The 20,958-nt window shown below is 52.3% G+C and overlaps 7 protein-coding genes across 7 annotated transcripts; 5 read left to right on the forward strand and 2 right to left on the reverse strand.

Moving 5' to 3' along the window:
* Positions 1-1,690: 1,690 nt before the first annotated feature.
* B0H65DRAFT_508615 (uncharacterized protein) lies at positions 1,691-2,637 on the forward strand (the record flags this gene model as incomplete). Its single annotated transcript, XM_062828241.1, has 2 exons — positions 1,691-1,773; positions 1,806-2,637. 2 exons carry the CDS (start codon positions 1,691-1,693, stop codon positions 2,635-2,637), a joined length of 915 nt encoding a protein of 304 aa, XP_062681400.1.
* A 625-nt stretch (positions 2,638-3,262) lies between these two features.
* Positions 3,263-8,241, forward strand: B0H65DRAFT_442274 (uncharacterized protein; the record flags this gene model as incomplete). The annotated part of the gene is made up of 8 exons (XM_062825570.1): positions 3,263-3,897; positions 3,969-4,071; positions 4,511-5,341; positions 5,933-5,972; positions 6,061-6,489; positions 6,733-7,347; positions 7,683-8,076; positions 8,160-8,241. 8 exons carry the CDS (start codon positions 3,263-3,265, stop codon positions 8,239-8,241), a joined length of 3,129 nt encoding a protein of 1,042 aa, XP_062681401.1.
* Positions 8,242-10,344: 2,103 nt separating this feature from the next.
* B0H65DRAFT_426812 (uncharacterized protein) lies at positions 10,345-11,340 on the forward strand (the record flags this gene model as incomplete). The annotated part of the gene is made up of 1 exon (XM_062824652.1): positions 10,345-11,340. One exon carries the CDS (start codon positions 10,345-10,347, stop codon positions 11,338-11,340), a length of 996 nt encoding a protein of 331 aa, XP_062681402.1.
* A 207-nt stretch (positions 11,341-11,547) lies between these two features.
* B0H65DRAFT_464524 (uncharacterized protein) lies at positions 11,548-13,169 on the forward strand. Its single transcript, XM_062826758.1, has one exon. It carries the CDS (start codon positions 11,907-11,909, stop codon positions 12,750-12,752), a length of 846 nt encoding a protein of 281 aa, XP_062681403.1. The 5' UTR covers positions 11,548-11,906; the 3' UTR covers positions 12,753-13,169.
* Positions 13,170-15,255, reverse strand: B0H65DRAFT_493118 (lariat debranching enzyme, C-terminal domain-containing protein; the record flags this gene model as incomplete). The annotated part of the gene is made up of 2 exons (XM_062827761.1): positions 15,022-15,255; positions 13,170-14,963 (listed from the first exon to the last, which is right to left on the reverse strand). The coding sequence occupies exons 1-2, from the start codon at positions 15,079-15,081 to the stop codon at positions 13,170-13,172; spliced, it is 1,854 nt and encodes a 617-aa protein (XP_062681404.1). The 5' UTR covers positions 15,082-15,255.
* A 732-nt stretch (positions 15,256-15,987) lies between these two features.
* B0H65DRAFT_508619 (Alpha/Beta hydrolase protein) lies at positions 15,988-18,041 on the forward strand (the record flags this gene model as incomplete). The annotated part of the gene is given in 4 exon segments (XM_062828242.1): positions 15,988-16,637; positions 16,864-17,247; positions 17,266-17,456; positions 17,872-18,041. The coding sequence occupies 4 exon segments, from the start codon at positions 15,988-15,990 to the stop codon at positions 18,039-18,041; spliced, it is 1,395 nt and encodes a 464-aa protein (XP_062681405.1).
* A 557-nt stretch (positions 18,042-18,598) lies between these two features.
* Positions 18,599-20,298, reverse strand: B0H65DRAFT_185840 (putative RHO4 protein). Its single transcript, XM_062821568.1, has 3 exons — positions 19,595-20,298; positions 19,329-19,532; positions 18,599-19,265 (listed from the first exon to the last, which is right to left on the reverse strand). Exons 1-3 carry the CDS (start codon positions 19,955-19,957, stop codon positions 18,819-18,821), a joined length of 1,014 nt encoding a protein of 337 aa, XP_062681406.1. The 5' UTR covers positions 19,958-20,298; the 3' UTR covers positions 18,599-18,818.
* Between the last annotated feature and the right edge of the window lie 660 nt (positions 20,299-20,958).

Below are 20,958 nucleotides of genomic sequence, written 5' to 3' on the forward strand. Positions count from 1 at the left end.
ACCCGCCTGTGAGGAACATCCCCTCAGGCATCAAGCACTCCCGCGCTTTGCCCTCAGCTTCTCCTGAATCTCCGGCGAAAGCATAGCCTCGATCTCCTCTCTCATGTTGGTGACATTCTTATCGAAATCATCGAGAGTCTTCTCGAAGTTATCTTCACCGAATGCTATCTTGAACGATTCTACCGAGTGATCAAAACCTTAGCATATACAGTAGTACGGTTGACATGCAAAAGGCAAAAGGTTGTCCTCACCAGCATTAACTCTCGTCGGAAGATCACGCAGCACACCCCGACACCCGTACCACTCAATCCGTTGTCCATGACGCAGGCGATCAAGGTCTGCATATTGTTGAGCTGCGCTTGGAGGGCTTCGCGCTCGGCACTGTCGTTGGCTAGACCCACGCCTTGGAGTTGGCCGTCGACAAAACCCAGGTAGCCCTCGATCAACTTGAGGGCGCGGTCCATGAGTGCAGATACGTCGGTGGACATTGTGAAGATAAGGTGTGGGAGAGCTGGAGAGTGGTGTTTGTTGATGAGTGTTACTGGTTGTCGAGTGTTGATGAGTGAGTTTAAGGTTTGTGAGGTGAGGTATTTGCTGGAGGGCTGGTACTTGTGCTGGTCTGTTCGATTCGGTGTGGTTGAATGCTCGAAGATGCTGGAGAAAAAGGTGGAACGTGAGGACAGGAGAGGCATCTTTATAGAAAAACACTCATCGGGGAATTTGGGTTCTGCTGGAGGCTCACGGCATGGACACGATTGACAGACAGTCTGCTTCCTTTGAGTCTTTGTCGCCAGCACGGGTTGTGGAATCCATCACCAACGTTGGAAATATGGTATATTTTGTGGTACTATAGTTTGCTATGGTGTTGGTATGGATGTCCTTGAAAGTCTTTGACCACTTGCCATCCCCAGGTAGAGATTGCATAATGTATCTTCTCCTGGTCTTGGTGGAAGTCAACGCTGAGACGGAGCTCAAAGACTCGAGCGGAAACATTAGGTTGATGTTGGCACGGCACGAGGATGGCCCTCACCATCAACACGGGCGGTTAGTGATATCTGGTCCATCACAGGTGATTGTCGGCTCGTTGGGCCAGCGAGCTCTTTGTGTTTCTCGAGGGATGAGTCCCGTCCGGCGAACATGTCTGGTTTACCATCAGTCCATTGGGCCAGTTCTTCATCTGGCAAAACCAGCACGTCATAAGATGTAAAACGAGTGGCTTTGGTGAGGGAGTGAAGTTGCTTTACCGCACTCTTTCTACGTTGCCGGATCCGTTGTGCACCAAGCAGCACTTCGACTTCTCTTTTGGTGCTCGCCATGCAGTTTAGGGCCAGTGTTAGGTGTTAAGACTGCTATCATGTCCTTGCCATTGAGTTCAGTTCCCTGAAAATTCTGGTCAAGACCGTATGAAGGAGGGTGATTCGAGTGCGCTATCGGCTCGTTGCTCGAGTCACTTTGTTGAGCTAATCTGCTGTGGTATCTTGTCGGCATTTAATAACAAAACCGTTTGTAGTGGGTAACCCGATACCGTGTTTCTCCGAATGACTGCCATCTTGGAAGGTGTTGGTGAATTTGATAGTTTGTGATAAGATGGTCTGATCAATGGACATCCGGTTCATGCATCATGAGCCAAGGCGTCGAAGATGACTCGAAACCGGAAAACTAACATAAGAAGCAGGCTCGCCCTTCCCAAATGCAGATTAGTTTCCGAGCATCGCGCATCGAGCGTAACACCGTCAACATGTCTACTTCCGCAATCCCCAGTCAACCCAAAAAGTCTATCTCTTACTCGCTGAGTCTGAAATCAGCGAGGAAGACCACAACCGCCTCCTCACTCAGGGCGCAGAGCCGCTCCGTCCGTTCTTCCGTAAACTTTTCGCACAATCAGAATCAGCCGAAAAATTCGACCCGGAGTCAGCGGTTATTCCACCATCACTCGAGGTTTCTCGCACCGTTCGTCTCTTGGACATTGTCAGACGCGATTGGGAGTTCCAAGAAGATTTCGACTCGGAAGAAGAGGAAGAATGGGAATACCGTCGCAAGCAATGGCTCAAAAGACTCGCCAACACTCTCGCAGAAGTGATGGTTGCTCACAACTTCATGGAAGTCCCCGACTCTAGGGGCAGCAGCGCAGGTACAGATCGCGAGGACGAGGCAGAGTACTGGGAAATTGAGGAGCTAGATGCGGAGCAACTCAGCAAGTGCCTGATGAAAGAACCCAGACGTTCTCTTCCCTGGATCGAATATCTGGCTTTCGGCATGCATGGGCGGACCTTCACAGGCTCTGACTTTCAAAAGCCTTGTGATCTCGCTAGTATGGCGGAAACATTCGCAAGATATGTGCGGAAATGCAAGGAGGGGGATGAGAAACAACGCAAAGGACTGAAGGCTCTGATGAAAATTTTGGCGAATGATATACAAGAGTGCGAATCGATTGAGGCTTGGTTGTTAAACAGTCTCATGCTGTTCTTGGGGGCGGCGGAAGTTCTTCGGTTGCAAGAGAAACCGGCGAGACATGCGGCTAAGTCTGTAGCTGTATTTCTGAGGAACTACGTAGCGACGGTGCTGCTGGTGGAGTCAGTTTTTGAGGGAGATGGAAAGGCGAAGACGGGAGATGAGGGTAATGATGTTGTTTTCTAACGGATGAGGGGAGAACCGAAATTAGGGTAGCATAGAAAGACCGAGGGAGTGGCCCGAGGAATGGAAAGCCCAGTGAGGGAGCAGAGTTACGGAATTCAACAGTTCTCTGATGGTTTTCTGGATCAGTGTACTTAGCTTGGGACTCGAAAAGGTGGTAATAAGAGCGAGGGGAAGGTGGCCATGGCGATGAAGGGGGGAAAGACAGGCAAGAGGTGGGGGGGACAAGGGGGAATGCAATCTGCTCTTTCTGATTCTGGGGGAATTTACCATCGGTTCGTTCCTGGTTCAAGTACCTTTGATGAGCCGCTTTGCTGTGATATGTTGGTGGCAGGAGCAGGGACATAACCGCTTGCGACTCGTGACCTGATGACGTATGGATTCAATGACTCCAGCCTTTTGCAGGCGGCTAAGGAACAGAAGATGTTGCGAAGTGTACTGGGTACTGCTTGCCATAATGCGGTTGGGCGCTCAGCCTAGAATGACTAGAATTGGCAACTCTGAAACATAAAGAGAAGGCTTACGTCCTCTTCATTTGAGATTAGCTTTCGAGTCTTCATTACACTGCTCTTGAAAGCATCTCGAAAAACTTGCTTACCTCCTGGGTTTCCCTTCTGTCCACCTCACGATGTCGCTTACTCTGAACATAAGCGAAGAGGAACGCGCCTGCATCCTCGCTGGGTTTTCAGATCCAGCTGTTCGCGCTAACAGCAAGCTCTCCGGACAATCCCATCGATCCGACAAGGACGACGAGGCACCGGCCACACTACCTGCCCGAGTTTTAGGCAGAGCCCGTCTGTCAGATGTTGTTAGGTCTGCCTTTGACCCCGGAGAACGAAGCGACGACGAAGATTACCAAAGACCACTTCCAAAACACGCTGAATCCATCCAAAACCTCGCCAACGCACTAGCCGAAGTTATGGTGCCCGACATATCCGCCGAAGTCCCATTTGTTCATAATCCACACAGAACCCCAAAGGAAACCTCTAGAGGAGATGCTTTCAATAGTATCCGACAGCTGGATGCGAAGAATCTTGCCATGCGGCTGATGAAGGAGCCGTCTGCCCACAATTGGATGAGATACATCACATTCACACCCGGTGGATGTGAATTCACGGCCTCTGACCTCCCAACAATTGATGAGCTTGTTGACACGGCAACAAAATTCAAGTATTGGGCAAATTCACGAATCAGACTTCTGAAGGAGAAAGAATCACTGAAAGCCTTGTTGGATGACCTGATTGACGCCCTATGGAACAACAGGTCAATCGAAGATCACTCGTCAATCGTTCTGTACATGTTTTGGGCTGCAACGGACTTATGGATGTCGGTAGACAAGATAGATTTCGATTCGCGGGAACGTGCGGGGAAGTTACTGCGGAATTATGTAGCGACGCGGTTGTTGGTGGAATCGACTCGTTGATGGTTTTCGGGATGGTATATGATAGTCGGGCACTCGGAGAAGCGGTGTCATCAAACGGATGAAGAATCCTCTGCGAGGTTAGAAGTGGCTTTTTCTCAACGCTGGGCTCGAGTCTGGGGGCCACTTTTGACCCTGACGGACAGTCGTGGTGCTGATGGAGGGGGGAATGCAATCTGATCTTTCTGATTCTGGGGGGTCCGCTCCTATCCCAAATTTTCCAATGCTTTTCGGAATGTTCTCGTTTGCCTGTTGGTTCCATAACCGCTTTGTGCTGTCCGGTGCTGCGTATTCACACACCCTCCGTGTGTGCGGCGCGGGTTGTTGGTTCGGTGAAGTGACGTCGGTCTTTGTCGGTTCCGGGTCCCGTACCCCGCCGACTTGTTTGCCCGTAGCTCGCGGCTCTGACGCACGGCTCAGTCGCGACTTGAGAATTTGACGGCGTCTGATGTGTAGAAAGTGTTTTTGCACGAGAGTGGATGGATGTATAAAATTGCCAGTTTGCCAATCAAGTTCCTTGAATCGCTGAATATACGTCCACACCGCCAAACATCCCTGTATCAGACACTCGTCAATTGTGAAAGACTTTTGGTTAGGAACTCTTACCTAACGTCGACCATGAAAGCCAAATTGGAAATACCCAAAGAGGAGTGGCATCAGCTCATCCTGGACCGAACACCCAAGTCGGACCTGCAACAAAAAGCATTCTCTGAGACGCCTCTTGCCCATTTGTTCTACCGACAGCCCTTTCTTTCCGCATCATCTGATACTCACATCAACCATGAAGAATCCTCACCTGGTGTGAACGCTCCTAAGACGAGCTCCCCGAGAACGATCGACATTCTGGCCATGATCATGGTCTCGGACAGAGAGGGAGATCTTCCCTTGGAGGATCTGACCGACGACGACGACGATAAGCCGCACAAATCTTGGCGAGATAGTGCCGTGCAATGCATCCGCGGAAAGAGCGTCGAGAATGTAGCGAGCTTGCTGAATAGCCGTAGGGCCTGGATCAAGTGGATAGAAGACGGACAAAACGACAAGGTCCATATCTTCACATCTGCCGACCTTCCTCCCATCGGTGAGGACAGCCCCGACAACAAAGCTGTCGCAGCAGGGTCAGATACGATGAGATCATTAGCAAAAAAGATGGCGCATATTGCCCGGCATTATCTCCCCAATGAATTAAGGCTCACCAACGATGGCGATGGGTTCAAGTATGAACGCCTCTTTCTCAGCCTCGAGAAAGCCGTGACTCAGTGCTCGGATATGGCGACTTACGTGCGAGTGAGTCTTTGGTTGTTTTGGGCATCAGCTGATGTCTGTCATGGAGTTGGAAATTCATGGGGGGACTCCGACGAGTTGTGGCGGTGCGAGGAGATATTACGAAAGTACATTCGGAATTACGTGGCGCTGGTCTTGCTTGGGGAGCAGATATCGATGGATGGAAAGGCCCTAGAGGAGTGAAGCTAGGCGGATCAGCTATAGTTCAAGTTTACAAAGGGATGGAGATAAATGGGATGTATTTGTAGGGGTAGAAATTTGATACAAGTCTTAGTATCTCGGGAATCTGCCTTTTCTGGAGTGATAGCAACGATGAAATTCTAAGTGTCTTGTGTGAACGACCCAGAGATGAGGGAATGGGCCAGGACGAGGAGATCCCCCCTCCCCGGTCGAATCGAAACGTCATTGGCAGCTGGCCACTCCCCTAGTTGTTGGCTCAAACGTTTCCTTTGTCCATAATGTTAGTATACCTGATCAAGACGGTCGTGTTGGTTCTCTTCCCGCGCTCATCTCTCTCGATCACCACCAACACCTCTCCGAGCGGTAAGGGAGGGGCCTGGTGACTTGAGGGCGCTTAACTCATGAGGATGAAAGACGAAGACAAAGGTTTTCAAACGAGAGGTCCCTCGAAGAGGTAGGAGACCGGGCATATAAGGATGAAGCAGGCACTGAGTTCCTGGTGGGAGGATGCCAGACAAGACCGGTCTACCATCGTCCATTAGTCCCAAGCATCGCCATTTTGTTCAAGATACTCACCATCGCCTCAGACCTTCCTCAATTGTCGTTTCATTCAAACGCTCCACGCCACCTAGCCATGTCGTCACCTCCACCCAAACCATACGAAGTTGTTGATAAGCTCCTCAGCGAACGAGCGAAGAACACCAAGTCGAAAGAAACTATCAAGTGGCTGCTTGAACGGAAGACCTTTCTTTCCAGCATATTCGAAGCCGATGATGACAAGTACGACGACGAAGCATTCGAGAAAGCTCTACTCGAGGCCATGATTGTCGACCGCGACAACCTGCCCGATCAGCAAGTGCTCAACGGTGATCGAGAGGATGAGTGGAAACTCGCCCTGGAACGAATAAAGGGGATGAAGGAAGACGAAATGAAGTCGCGTTTGGAGGATCTATTCTATACCCTACCGACAAGTCAATCAAGGAGGGAAAGGTTCCCATACACCGCCTTGTGTGATCTTGATGCCTTGAAAGACCTTCTTGTGTCAGTTTTGGCCAAAGCTATCGGAAGCGTCCAGCAAGCTGTTCAAAAGGACAAGAAAAAGGTGGATCACCTCAAGTCACTTCATGCTCTCATTAACGACTTGGCTCGAAGCATGACAGACTGTGTTTCGATCCAGGCCTATCTTTCCGTCGTTACTTTTCTCTTTTGAGCAGGAAAGGACATTGTGGACTTTATGAGCCCACTGGGGGCCCACGAGGCTGTGGCGGAGGAGTCGGTCATTGGTGCCATGCAGCTTCTTTTCAGAAACTACGTGGCCATGTCCCTGCTTATCGAGTCAAAGATCAAGAGCCTCATGAAGCCTCAGATATGGCTGGACATACCATTCGAGGAACTTGACAAGGTCCTCAAAGATCGACTTCCGAAAGATGTCGGCGACAAGCTGATCGAGGTTACCCGCAATAACCAGCTGTCAGCCAAGCCTTCCACATATTTGCCAGACAATGGCACACTTACCGACGCTAAGACTTTTGCAAAAGTGCTGGCCAAGGTAATGCTTGCGGACAAGTTTGGGGAGCTAAAGTTACCTGTATACGAGTCTTCCGACCTGGTTGTGGCAAGAATGAACAAGATAAAGAACTCCAGCCTAACTCCAGAACTGCAAGGACCGGTGGGCTTCAGAGGAGAAATAGAAAAGATGCAACTACAAGAAGCGGAGTATGCGATTCTCGACCTGGACGAGGAAACGATCGTGAGTCGCCTGGTGGATGAGCGTTGGATGCAGTGCATCAATGACAGGGCCGGATTTGTGTCCCATGACCTGCTCTCGCGTAGGTCAGTACAAGACGAGAGCAAGCACCTGGCGAAGATTATCAATGAGCGACTAGAAACGCTGCCAAATGTGAAGCAGCCAAGGGACGTGTATGATCAAGACCGGCACTGGCATCTCTTTCCCCTCATCCAAGACTTGGGCACAGTGGTGGGACACTGGGAGAGAGAGACGCTTGACAACTATATAAGGGCAAATCTTTACCTTTTCTGGGCTGCGGCGGATGCCTGGTCAATCTTTCCGGACGACGACTCGTATAAAAAGAGCCGAGATGAAGCCCGAACCATTGCCGAAAAACTCTTGCGGAACTATTTGGTAATGGTCTTGTCGGCGAAGCTGACATCAAATTCCTGAGACACAAAATTGCGCGCAAGCCCGTACCGAGTGTTACCTCTGCTGAGGCCGGAGAGTCGAAGACCAAGGAATCTACCGTCACGGAATCTGGAACCGAACAGTCCGCCGCCAAAAAGTCCAAGGCCGAGCAGCCTGACGCCGTGAAGTCCGACGCTGAGGAGCCCAAAGCCGGGGAATCTGCGGTCGGAGAAACGGCAACCGGGGAGTCCAACGGCGAGCAGTCTAACACCGGGGAGTCTAGTACCGGGAGTCCCGGAACTGGAGAATCTTCGACCGAGCAACCTAAGCCTCAGGAACCCACGGCTGAGGCACCCACGGCTGAGGCATCCAAGACCGAGCAGGCCAAGCCTGGAGACTCCGGGACACCACCCGTGACGTACAACATCCCGCACAAACCGCTTCCGAACCCGTCCAAAAGATGTTGTTTTCTCTAACGTTGTTCTTGTTTCGGTAATCTAGGACCAAAAAATATACCGAATATGGCGATTATTGCGATGAATGGAATGTAGAAGAAGCGTTTAGAGGTGAATTGCCTTTCTAAAGCTCATCACTGTCTGGTAACGTCGGACCGGTTATCGGAATTCGTGTAAGGCTGATTGCGGCGGCCATGATGTTGCGGAGGGAACGTTCGTCGGATTTCTTTTAGTTCGAGGATGCGCGGGAATGCTTTCAGGTGGAGGTAGACGGGATTGCGAAGCCGGTCTCGCAACATTGTGAGGAGGGCGTCAAGGGATGGGAGTCGTCGTCATAGTGCCGCAACCTGCTCTTGCGACCATTAGTTAATCCATTTCCATTTTTGTGCGGTTCATTTGCTGCTATTTGCGGTGTTTGCCGCTGACTCTTGGCGTGTTGGTTCTGCTTCTGCTTTGTCTGGTGTGTTGGTGCTCGTTCCCAGCCGCCCCGGGTGTGCAGTTGGTTCGGTAACTTGAGATTGCGTGAGCCTCCCTTGAGTCCGCAAACAACTGTCGGTGCTGGATCATTACGCCTTCCGAAGCTCCGCGGGCGTTTGAGGAAATGGTTGGCGACCAGGGTGTTAATCATTGACGTCTTGACGAAGACCATGCGCTCCTTCCATGTCGAGTGTCGCAGAAGAAAAAGCGAGTGATGTGCGTGAAAAGCCGGACTTCCTCTCCAATCCTCACGGCAGATCTTCTCGATAATCACCAATCGATTCTTGCCAAACCCCCCACCACGTCCACTTTTGAGGTCGCCAAACATCGTTCCTCTCAACCACCTCCAGGGTCGATTGAAAAACTCTCGAGGATGAGATTGAGAGTGAGGGATCTAGATCCAGAACGTCCTTTATTCAAGTTCATCAGGGACCATGTCGATGACCGGAACAAGGAATACGGGGAGAGGAAGAAATGGTGGAACGCTCGCATGATCAGGTTGTCCTCGGTGACTCTCAGCACCTGGAGCAGTCTCGACATCAACGGGCTCGTTGAAATCGGGACGCTCGTCAACAGGCTAATCATCATCATGGACTGCGACCTACGTGGCCTCCAGAAGACGGCACGTTATAAATATCTTTCTGAAGAGCAGCAGTCAGCTGTTGAGACCTATACCAGGCTGTTGTGGATTAGAGACGAGGAGACGGAAAGACATTTGCTGTTCTGGGCAAAGGAGACAATCGCCAGGCCGGAGTTTACGGTGTACGACGTTCTTACACCTGCGAGTCTCAGGGATACAATCGAGATCATGATCGGAACCATCCGCTATTACTGCGAAAACGATCCGACTCACGTACGTGAAGAACTAAATCGAATGGTAATGCTCGTCAGCTACCTTGGCATTTACATTGCCAATGAAAGTGAGGATGGAAAACCACCCTGTTTCCGAACAGAGGAGATTTATCTCTCTGTCAGTCTTCACCTTTTTTGGGCCTCGGTCATGGTATTCGACATCTTGTCCCAAACAGGACATATGTTCTCGTGGAATATTCCGGGTGTGCTTTTTCGGAACTATGTAATGCTTGTGCTTTGGATGGAGCAGAGGTGTAGGATGGGCATTTGGCAGAAGAGAGAAATATCCGATCAAGATATTCAAGTTCATTTGTGAGGTGGATAGAAGAACAAAGGATAAGCTGGAGAGTGATTTATGAGATTCCCACGTGGGCTTACCGGTGGAAAGATCGTTGAGACAGTCGTTATAGGAGTCGAATGATTCCGTGGTTTACTGCGACGAGTGTTAGCATGTTGGCATATTCAATTTCGTGCCTGTGCTGTCGGTTTCCTGTTCATGATATGGGTAGTTTGCTTCAGTTCCGTCTCGTCTGGAGCATTAATATCAACCTTGCCGCCCAGCCTGGATGCTTGTCTCGCGCACTAACATTTCTTCCGTCACGTTTGTCAATTGTAGTGGTTGCTTGATCGCGGAACATGTCGCAGACGACCATGGCGCCAGTCGAGTGACTCAATGTCGTTCAGGCCGCGAGGATTGCTCCATGAATGTTTCCCTCTCATGAAAAACTTCAAGCGACAAAGCGATGACCCCGATGTATAAAGGACAGACGTTTGTCCGTCTTCCAGCTGGTTTATGTTAATCGCCGACCCATCATCGCCCTTCCGCTTTGAGCTCAAGAACTTCTGCCCATACTCACACCTCGTCTAAGATCATCCAGAGGACTCAGCGCATACCCATCGCCATGGCGCTGCCGGTGTCAACAGCCGCGTTGGAAATATTCGTAGACGCCAACCCAGAAGCATGGTTCTCGCGGCTTCGAGGCCAAGCACTCCGCCCCGATCTCAACCGAGCAAAAGCGTCGGTACGCAACCGAGAGATTTTCCTCGTCGATCTCCTGGAGGAACATGGCGGCAAGCCAGAGGGCCATTATAGAATCTCCGCCCGAACACACCCTTCCTTCCCTAGGGTTTTGGCAGGGGCCATGTTCAAGGACAAGGCCGGGTTATGGTGTCTCCCCAATCGCAGCGATATTGCATTGTACAAAGAGGAGAAGGAGGAAGCCGACTTGACAAAGCGATCCCGTGCTCAAGTAGAGGCGATGTCGGAATATGACATGGTGAGACGGATGCATGAAGAGGGTTGGATAGAGGAGGCAGGCCGTGCTCCGGTGATAGTGCCTGGGCCAGAATGGCAAGTCAGTTTGCGAGAGGAAGTCGATGAAGCGCTTGTTTCGGCCATACACGTGGAGATAAAAATTTGTCAGCGTTTCCAGGAAGTCCTCAGAAGGGCGAAGATAAGCCCGGGGACGCTGCCCTTGAGGGAGGAGTTGGAGAAAATTGAGGAAGAGATGGAAAAAGTCAAGCTTCTCAAGAGGCTTCTAGAGAGCCTGAACCGTTACCTCAACAGCAGAAACAAGATTCAATCTCCTCTGAAAGTATTGATGATCGACCCCATCAGGGCCTACCTCTCGGCCACGGTACACCTGTTCTGGGTTACAGCCAACCGTTTTCAACTGGCCTCTTGTTCCTGTGTAGAGATGCCTGAGTCAAAGAAGAAGGCGAGACTGGATGGGGGTAGAATTCTGAGGCAATATGTGGCGGCCGTGCTGTGCGCGGAAAAGGGAAGCCACATAATCGACGCCCAAGAGGGTAGAAAAAGGGTCACGAAGACCATCAAGGCTGGACTGAGATCCACCTACATCGATCCAGAACCTGACTTGCTCGACTGCCTGTGGTAGTTGAGAGTTGATGGGACTGAGATGGCGAACATCGGCAGTACATAACTCGGTGAATAGAGGATTGCCTCCAAAATAAGGAAGCTGGGTCAGATGAGATAGAGGCTGTAATCAATCGGATGTTATGTTGCTGCTTTGCTCAAGGCGACGATAGTGGTGAAGTGAATCGTGTTGTTGGACCAAGAAAACTTGACGTTGGGTTGAAGTTCGGTTCAGAGGATGCACTAACAATTAAATCAGGCGTGCCCGTCAGCGGCTCGGCGGCAGCTGCAGCAGCCTGCAAGCTCCGCAATGGGTCACCCCTACCCGACCTGCCAGCCTGATCTCATCGACCCACAGTTGTGGTTCCCCTATAATGTGCCCAATCGGACCACCTGGCAGCGTGCCAGCGAAGCGCGCCCCATGGAAGCTCCAACCTAATCTCAACCTCACCTCTCCTTTCCCTCCTTCCATTCCAGACCGTCGAGCATCATCAAACCTCTCCTCCCACCAGCCAAGAACAAAGTCTCCCAACGAAGGACAACCCGCCCACCAAACCAAACACAAACCAAGCAACCACCACCGCAACAATGGCCACCACCAACAAAGACGGCATCGACCCCACCTCCCTCGCCCGCACCCTTTCCCACATGAACAAGGACCACGCCACCGACCTCCTGCATATGCTCATCCACTTCTCTCCCTTAGCCCTCCTACAGCTTCCCCTGGATCTTGAAAAACCCATTCGCGAACTGGTCCGCGATCTCCGGGGCGAGGACGTCGATATCCGCCTCGTCGACATGTCTTTGTCGGAATTGAAAGTGCGGACCCGCGCCAAGGGGGCGGTGAAAGATGCAAATGGGGAGTTTCGGACGATTGCGTATACGATCCCCATCTACCCGCCGATGAAGAGCTGGGGAGAGAGGAGGGAGAGGTTGGTGGCGATGACGAAGGAGGCCAGGGAGGGGTTGGGGCTTCCAGTCGAGGAATTGCCCGAGGAAGGGAAGGGAAAGAAGGAGGAGAAGGATGGGAAGGGGGAGAAGGGAGGTGCCCTGGTCGATACGTACCTGGCTCCCCGGTTGTTCTGGGACGGCGCCGTGGCCATTAGCGTTGCCTTCTTCTTCGGGTGTTATGCGGCTGTTCGGGGTGGGTACGTGGAGCAGGGGCTGTGGGCGTGGCAGTTCACGCAGAAATGGTGGCCTTTGGGAGGTGCGGGAGGGTTCAAGTGGTTGGTGAATGCCATGTTTTGGCCCGTGTTGGCGATCCATATTACGGAGATGGTCATGTTTGATCGGTCGAGGCTAGCGAAGAATGAGAAGATTCCGATGGGTGGGCTGACGTGGTTGAAGTGGATGGTCAGTGTGTTCTTTGAGGGTTACATGGCGTTTAGGAGGTATGATGACAAGGTGGAGGAGCTGGAGAGGAAGCAGCATTAAGTATGGTCGGATGACTGCCAAATGCGAAAGTAAGCAGTGAGAACTAGAGAAGGATCACACACATACAAAGAACGGAGGGAAGATGTGCTACATACCTCTACTGTTGCCATACTGTCTGTCAGACGAAGCGTACGGAGCAAGTCGAACAGGTGGGTAGAAGTGTTTGGTTCTGGAAAGAAAACACACCAGCCAAAATAGTATGGAAGGGCCTGGCCATGCAGTCGGTGACTGGCTCTGTGGAACTTGGCGAGAAGACACAAAGATGATCCTTCAACTACCATCAAGAGCATCTTATCACCAGACACAATGTTTCTGACATCACAATAAAACACCAACACCAACCGATAGGTACAAATAAAGCCGTGCCCTGAATTTTCAAAAGTCGCGCGCCCTGGCATTACAACTAACCACGCAACATCACCATCCACCACGTCCCCGACCCCTACCCCTACCACCACCTCCCCTTCCTCCACCTCTTCCACCTCTTCCGCCCCTCCATCCCCCACCACCACCACGTCCACCACCTCTATGTCCTCCATGTCCATGTCCTCCACCACCCCTTCCACCAAACCTTTCCTGAGCCGGCCTCGGTCCCTGCACCCTCCTCCCCTCCCTCTCCTCCTCACTAGCATCCCAATAATTCTCCAACCCTAACAACTTGCAAAACTCCGCGGTATGCGGATTCGTATACTCCACCGGCATCTCATCCGTCATATTTCCCGTTTCCGGCCTGTTGACCAAGTCAATCGGCGGCGCAGTTTGCACGAAATTCTCCGGCACCAACAGTTTCTCTCCCGTGATGTGTTCATCTACCCATTTCCTCGCTTCCTCAATCAAAGGGCGGTAACCGGCTTCACCGAGGTCGACGGGTATGGGGGTGTTGGGGTCCGAAGGGCAATGTTTGCCGACGGCGGAGCGGAGGAGAGGGTGGAAGGCGAGGGTTATGGAGAGCCATTCTGGGTCGTAGGAGAGGCGGAGGGGGCGTTGCAATTCTTCGTCTGAAGGGTTAATGGGCTCGATCTCGGCCAGTTGGAGGAATTTGCGGCCGGGAAGACATTTGTCGAGGGAGAGGAAGCGGACAGTCGTGTTGGTAATTGTTGGGGGAACTGGTTGGCCGGGTTTGGTTTTGTTGTTGTTACCACCGTGGGGTTGAGCGTTATAAGAAGCTTGGGGGTTGGGATTCGAAAAGGACGCCGGGAGGAGGGAGCGGAGGGCTTCGGTTGGGTCTTCTTCGGTGGTGGCGGCAGGTGTTGATGAAGCAGCGGGTTGAGAGGGTGCTGTTACTGGCTTCTCCTCGTCGTCTAGATCGAGATCGATCTCATCAGGGTTTGAGGTCGCTGCGGGTGGTGCCGCTTGCTGGGGTGCTGGCGCGGGTTCGTCCTCCATATCAAGATCGATCTCGTCAGGGTTCGCTGTCGCTGGCGCAGGTTGTGGCTCTTGGGGCTGAGCAACGGATGTTTCCTCTGCCGCGACCTTTTCCGTTGTCTCTCCTTCATCTGCCACCGCCTCCTTCGGCGGATCGTATGTCTTGATAGCCGAGTACTTGCAATGCAAATGCGCCGAAAACCAATACGGTGGCCTCAACCGATCCATCACATACTCCGCCGCCTGATTCCCCAGCGATCCATCAGCCGACTCCCTCTCGAAATCGGGCTTCATATTCCAGAGATGTTTCGTGTTTCCATGCTTCTCAATCGCCCTTGGCCAGTCATGGCTGATACAAATATCCACCTGAGTTTGCAGCTGAAGTAGCTTGCGCACGTCGATCTCACGGACGTGATAGAAGCTCTTCACGTCGTCGTCGTTGAAGGGCAGGTGTTCGTGATGCGCCTTTCGGTAGTTGTACCCCTTCCAGATACCGCTCATTCCGGCAATACGCAGGGGGCCCAACCGAAGAACGTTGGCGGCGCCCATGTAGTAGATGTTAGGGCACACCCAGCCGCCGTAGTAAAGCTCCCATAAGTGAGAAGCGGCTTCGTGGTTGCCGGCGACGAAGATGGTGAGGTATGGCGCCTTGCGCACGCCGCTGTAATACTCGTGGAAATCTCCAAGCTCGCGATACTTCTTGGGTACGGACATGGCGTTCAGATCAGCGGCATTGCGGACGGCTTGGAAATCGCCTCCGATGATGAGGAGGTCGACGCCATCCCATCCGCGTTCCTTGGCGGACTTTTCTGTGGCGGCGTAAATGGCGTTGAGTGTGCCGTGGCCCTGTCTTTGGTATTAGAATGCGTATCAATTGGTGATGTAGGGAAGATGAAAAACTCACACAACCCTCGACGGCGATGCGCACGCCCTGTTGGGTCGTGGTTTGAATGTCGATGCTCATGGCGATGCGACTCGGAGGTTGCGTATAGAAAGTTCTTGTGATTGCTTTTCGGCGTGTGATGAATCAGATGAAAGTCCGTTTGAGCATAGGGCAACTCAGATAATGACTTGAGATATCTGGCCCTATGCGATGAGGATGACGAAATGGGAAAGAAGTTCGATGCTGGTGTTGAGTTGAGCGAGATTGGCCTTCACTCACAGTGCCTTTCAGTTTTCCCCACTATCAAACTGTTGGACCCACTTATTTACAGTGCGATTTCTAGCACCGGCCCCCCAGGCAACCGCGCGAGCCAACTTCACCTCAACAACAAAGACCGAATGACATGACGGCAACCAGCTCTGCCATCACTGGGAAGCACGATGTTGGGATGTTTTCAAGTTGAGAACCAAGTTGTCGAGATCCCAGCACTTCAGTAAATTGACGTCGTAATACTTCCCATCTACGACTTTCTCTCGACGGTCGAACGTCCATCTGGACGCCCAGAGACCCCTTCTACGGCTGGGGTGACATGAAGCCATCACTGGTGTCATATTAGACATCTCCTTTCTCTGTCCATAGCAAGATGCTGCAACGTCGTGTCAATGGTATATATAGGTCATCTTGGCCCAGGGCGGCTTCGCAAGCCACGAAACGATGACAGCTCGGAACGGTCCCCGAAACCGCCCGGACGAATGTTCGCGGTTGTGGATACAATGTATGGATCACGGAGCTAAGTCGCCGTTTTCAGCCGCAACCGCGGTCTAGACTCTATATGAAAGGATTATATTCTGATGACTTCAACCATTTTCTTATACCTTCCTCTCGTGTTTTTGATAGCATCTTCTTCAGCTTTCACACGAAATTCAATTCGAACATTCGGATACCGTACCCATCCCCATCCTTGACCAGTATCGTCACATCGCCAAAATGTTCAACCTAAACCTCAACCTTTCCTACCAAAACATTCACTTCCGCCACCCCTCCTCCTCTTCTTCCTCTCCCATACCGCTACCCACTCTCCCCCCAGGAATCTCCCGCTCCTTCATCCCTACTCCCCACGGCGACCTCGAAATCCTTCACACCTCCCCTTCCCCCTCTACCTCGTCCCAACAACCAGCCCTCTTCTTCATCCACGGCGGCATGGGTTCCGCCTCCGTCTGGCTCGAGTACCTCACTTTTTTCTCGGCACAGGATGATCCAAAAATCCCTTGCTACGCCATCTCCATGCGCGGCCACGGAGGGAGTTGGTACCCTTCCTATCTGAGGATGGTGTATGGGACGACGAAGGGGGATTTGGCGGGGGATGTTGTGGAGGGAATAAAATGGGCGGTGGGGAGGGAGAGGGAGCGGTTGGGGCTAGGGCACCAGGAGGGAAATGTAAGGGGGGCCAGTGGGGATGGAAAGGAGAGGGGGGATGTGGAAAGGGGGAAAGAAGAGGAGGTGGAAATGATACTCGTCGGGCATTCCGCTGGCGGAGGTCAAGCGCAGTACATCCTCAGCAGCGCAGACCTTTTGAGCGGCTTGGGGGTGAAGGTTAAGGGGTTGGTGTTGATGGGTGCTATGCCTGGGTTTGGGTCGTAGGTTTTTTCCTTTTTTTCTTTCCCATCCCTCTTCTCGTTTCTCCCTTCTCGTTTCCCCCTTCTCCCCTCCCTCCTCCTCCTTATCCCCCCATTTATCTCCCCTCGCCATTCCCCTTTCCCCCTCCCCTTTTATCCCCCTTCCCTTTTCCCCTCACCCTTTCTCCTGCTTCTCCCCCATCCCATTCTCCCCCATCCCAACCCCCAAAACTAACACCCCCTACAGCCTCCCCGTCTACCTAAACTGGTTCGCCCTCGACCCCCTCTTCACCCTCCGCCTCCTCCTCCACCTCTGGCACCCCAACTCCCCTCTCTCCCACCCCTCCCTCGTCCGCCGCATCTTCTTCTCCTCCAACCAACTCCCCGACTCCTATCTCTCTCGATTCATGTCCTTCATGAACCGCTACGAATCCCTCCTCTGGCCGCTGGGGATGTGCTACTCTTTTGCCAATCCGGAGAAGGTATTATTACAAATATCTGGCTGGGGGAGCGAGACGTCGATACGGACACAGACACCGGGGAAAAGGCAGCGACAAGAAAGGGTGTTGGTGATTGCGGGCGAGCAAGATGTAATCATGACGCAGCCTATTATGCAGAGGTTGGCGGGGTGGTATCGTGCTGCGTATAGGAGGTTGGTGGAGGGGAAGAAGATTGATGGGGCTGTGGTGAGGGAGGAGGATGAGACGGTCGAGGAGGAGATTGAGAGGGATGACGGCATCGAAGTGGAGGGTTCAGGGGGGTCATCGAAAGACACAACGGGGATGGGGGTCAGGTACGCAATCGTTCCCGGGGCGGGACATCACTGCCAGAATGATGTGGGTTGGGAGGTCGGGGCGAGGAAGGTGTTGGGGTTTTATCGGCAGCTGCTTTGATAGCCTCGCTCGTGTCTGAGAGCGTTAGGGAGCTGTAGTAGCTTGTTGTTGGACGGCAACAAGAAATAGGTGTGTGGTTTTGTGTGGTTTTGGTTGGTGGCTACCTCTAGATGAGACGGGCGACGGATGATGTATACTGAATGTATTATTAATGGTTAATCCCCTCTTCCACTTTCCAGTCTGTTTCCTCATGAAGTACGTCACAAAGCAAGTGGTGCGCAGGATGGAGAGTAGTAGTGCGTGATGAACATGGCGTACCTATGATTAGAGTAGGAGAGACATCTCATGAAGTCATCAAGGGAGTCATCTCACCTGTCCAGTTCATCTCATCACAGACTCATTACTACAACTGACTCACACAGGGACACGTTTTCATGCACCGTCAGCGCCAATACCAAACCTGTTGCTATTGTCATTCATTGCTTCGGCTCTCTCCTCTGATCGTCTCTCCACTTCACTATCCTACGTAGGTATCAAACCTAACTCGGAGACAGAAAGGTATACGTACAACCCGATGAGAACTCAAAAATGAAGTACCAAGTAAGTAACCGAATTCTTTTTTTTCGAGTCACGCACGCCCCTTATGCTATGCCGCCGCCGCCGCATGAGAAAAGTCCCCCCTGTGAAACCTAGGCAGGGAATACGACGAAAACAGAAAAGGCTTCTCCCCTCATTTCTCTAGATGAGTAAAAGAAGATGAGGTAGTAGCAAAACAAAACAGGAACAAGAGAAGCTAACTGCAATGATAAAGAAAATGTTTATGAGAAAACGGGCAAAAGTAAGACAGAAAATAAAACGAGTAATAAGGTAGTGTAGCAGTAGTAAGTGTAGTGTAGTGTAAGTGTGTGGTTGTAGTTCGTTGCAAATCATGCATGCGTGCCAGTCCAGTCAGGTGTCATTACCTTCCCTCCCCTTTCCCCCTTTCATCTTCCTTCCTTTCCTTTGTCTTTGAATTTCTTGCCTCCTTTCCTCTTCCCTATACTCCCTGACAGCAAACGAACAACACCAAATTCGCCATGTTATAACCATAGACCCAGCCGCTTTTCGCTATGCAAGCATCAATCGCCAATTCGACATTGTTCGATCATATCCTCCTCTGTCTGTTTCAATCCAACCCTCACAGACCATCCAAACCGTCCATACATCCAAGCTGTGTCCTCCATCCGTTGCAAAGCGGTATCGGAAATAGTATGCGGTATGCGGTATGCGGGTTGTCGAACTCGGCTCGGCTCGGTCTTGGTAGGGTGGGTGTGGGTGTCGATCCCTGTATAGCTGCTGTTCCTCCCTTCTTTTCCTTCCCTTGGTTTCCTCACATCATGCCACACTTTCTCTTCTTCTTCCTCGTTTTCGGAACAACCGTGCCGCCCACACCGGCCGCCTTGACGGGCCCTATCCCGGCACCGGGCTTGTCACCACTGCTGAACGAGATTCCGCTGCCCTTTCCGCTTCCCGAGCCCGCGCCAACACCCAGCATGCCGCTCGCGGCTTCCTGTTCCAGCGTTTTCCTGTCGTTGGCGACTACTGTGAGGATGGCCTGCTCGAAAATCTCTTCTACACCCTTCATCTCCTTTGACGAGCACTCCATGTACTGAGCGCCCATCTTCTTGGCGACGGCCAGACCTTGTTCGGTGGTGACGGGGGTGAGACCTTGTGTCTTGAGCATGTCGATGCACGTCTTCTTGTGGCGGAGGTCGGATTTGAGGCCGACGAGGATAAGGGGGGTGTACGGGCAGAAGTGGAGGACTTCGGGGTACCACTGGGAGGTATGTTAGTATGAGGGTGGGAGAGAGGAGGGGTAAGAGACGGCAACATGACTCACCTTGTCCATGACATTCTCGAGAGAGTTGGGGCAGTCAATGGCGAAGCAGACGAAAATAAGATCGGTTTCTGGGTATGACAGCGGTCGCAAGCGGTCGTATTCCTCTTGGCCGGCGGTATCCCATAGGGCGAGCTCGACGGTCTTACCGGTCGGTGGATGCGTTGGGTAGGTAATGTAGTTCTCGAAGACGGTTGGGACATATTTCTGTTTGCAACATGACAGTTAGCGCCAACCGCAGCTGTACCTTAATGGATGGAACGTCATACCTCTGGGAAGTATCCCTGACTATAGCTGATCAAGAGACATGTCTTTCCGCAACCACCATCGCCCACCACCACCACCTTCTTGGAGTATGCCGGACCCTCGGTCATGGCCGTTGTTGCTGCTGATTCTCTTCCGGTCGACGATGTGGTGCTCATCATGGTACTCACTGTCCCATCACTCGATCTCGTCCCGTTGTCGCGTGGTACTCGTCGGCTGGCGCTACCAGTGGATGTGTAGGACGAGGTGGTGGTCGGTCGTCGTTGGAGTCCTGCGCCGGGGCTGGTGCTATCGTGCCTGTCTAGGATGGACGACACCGACTGCGAATGATAGTGGTGTGAGCTGCGGAACTTGCTTGACGACGACATGCTAACGAGGCTGAGGTGTGTATTTGCGGGTAGGTGAGGGATGTAGAGAGTAGGGGTGTTTGTTTTTGTTATTCGGTCACCGCCCCCCCGTAACTTTTCGTTTTTGACGGCGTTAAAGTTGGCGTGGTTTAGCGTCCGGCAACGGTTCTCCCAAATAGCTCTCCCCAAGCCAACCACAACAACGACAACGACTCCTCAACGAGCGGAAACGGTTTTGGGAGCTTTTTGGTGGTTGTTGCTTGCTCTCTTTCTTGGTTCTTCGGTAGGTACCTTAGGTAGGCAGGCAGGTAAAGATTGTGGTGCAAAGACGAAGAGAAGAGATTCAAAACAAAGCAGCACTGAAGGCAAAGCTTACTCACACCGAGTTGGGAGAAAGCGGCAGTGCGGAAATTGTATGTGTGAATGTGCGCAAAGCAAGGAGCGAATGGCGGAGAAAGTGGATGGAGACGGGAATGTTTTGTTGTGGTGCCTGACTTTTGCGATTCCGGCTGCCGAACTGTTGTGACTGACGATGGGAGGCTCCTGCTTAGTTGCAACAACACACCCGGACTGGTGGTTCCTTTTTTTCCAGAATTTCGGAAGCTGCAATCGAAGGTCTGGTCTGGTGTTTGGGAAGTCGCAGAAGGTGCTTGGAAAGCGCGAATTGAGGTTGTGACGGGGGGCCTGCGAGGCGGCCAAGGCGGTCAAGCACTACAGTAGCAGGAGATTGGGGGAGATGTTGTTTTGGGCCTCCGTGTGCCTGTGCTTATCGTATCGCGGCGGTCAATCAATGTTGATCGAGGGGTTGTTGGAGAAGAGTGCCAGGTGGTGTGCGAATGGGAATGGTGAGAGACAACGGAAGAGTGGACTGAACCGCTGGTTGTTGTGGGTGGATATGGAGGCCCTTGTAAGGTCAAGGCAATCAAGCAGCCAGCGGGAGGCAGGCAGGGCAGGCGCGACGGCGGGAGAGGGTCAGCGTCCCAGCACTCAGGAGGGTGTGTGGTTTGTAAACTGTCGGCGGG

Source organism: Neurospora tetraspora (assembly GCF_033439725.1).
Source record: "Neurospora tetraspora strain CBS 560.94 chromosome Unknown B0H65scaffold_4, whole genome shotgun sequence".
NCBI lineage: Eukaryota > Fungi > Ascomycota > Sordariomycetes > Sordariales > Sordariaceae > Neurospora > Neurospora tetraspora.

Bases quoted from the DNA above. Each gene is read 5' to 3' on its own strand.
- B0H65DRAFT_464524 (XM_062826758.1), top strand. From the start codon at position 11,907: ATGGCCACCACCAACAAAGACGGCATCGACCCCACCTCCCTCGCCCGC.
- B0H65DRAFT_185840 (XM_062821568.1), bottom strand. From the start codon at position 19,957: ATGTCGTCGTCAAGCAAGTTCCGCAGCTCACACCACTATCATTCGCAG. The intron at 19,533-19,594 runs GTATGACGTTCC...TGTTGCAAACAG, and splicing joins GTCAGGGATACTTCCCAGAG to AAATATGTCCCAACCGTCTT. The intron at 19,266-19,328 runs GTGAGTCATGTT...CATACCTCCCAG, and splicing joins TCGAGAATGTCATGGACAAG to TGGTACCCCGAAGTCCTCCA.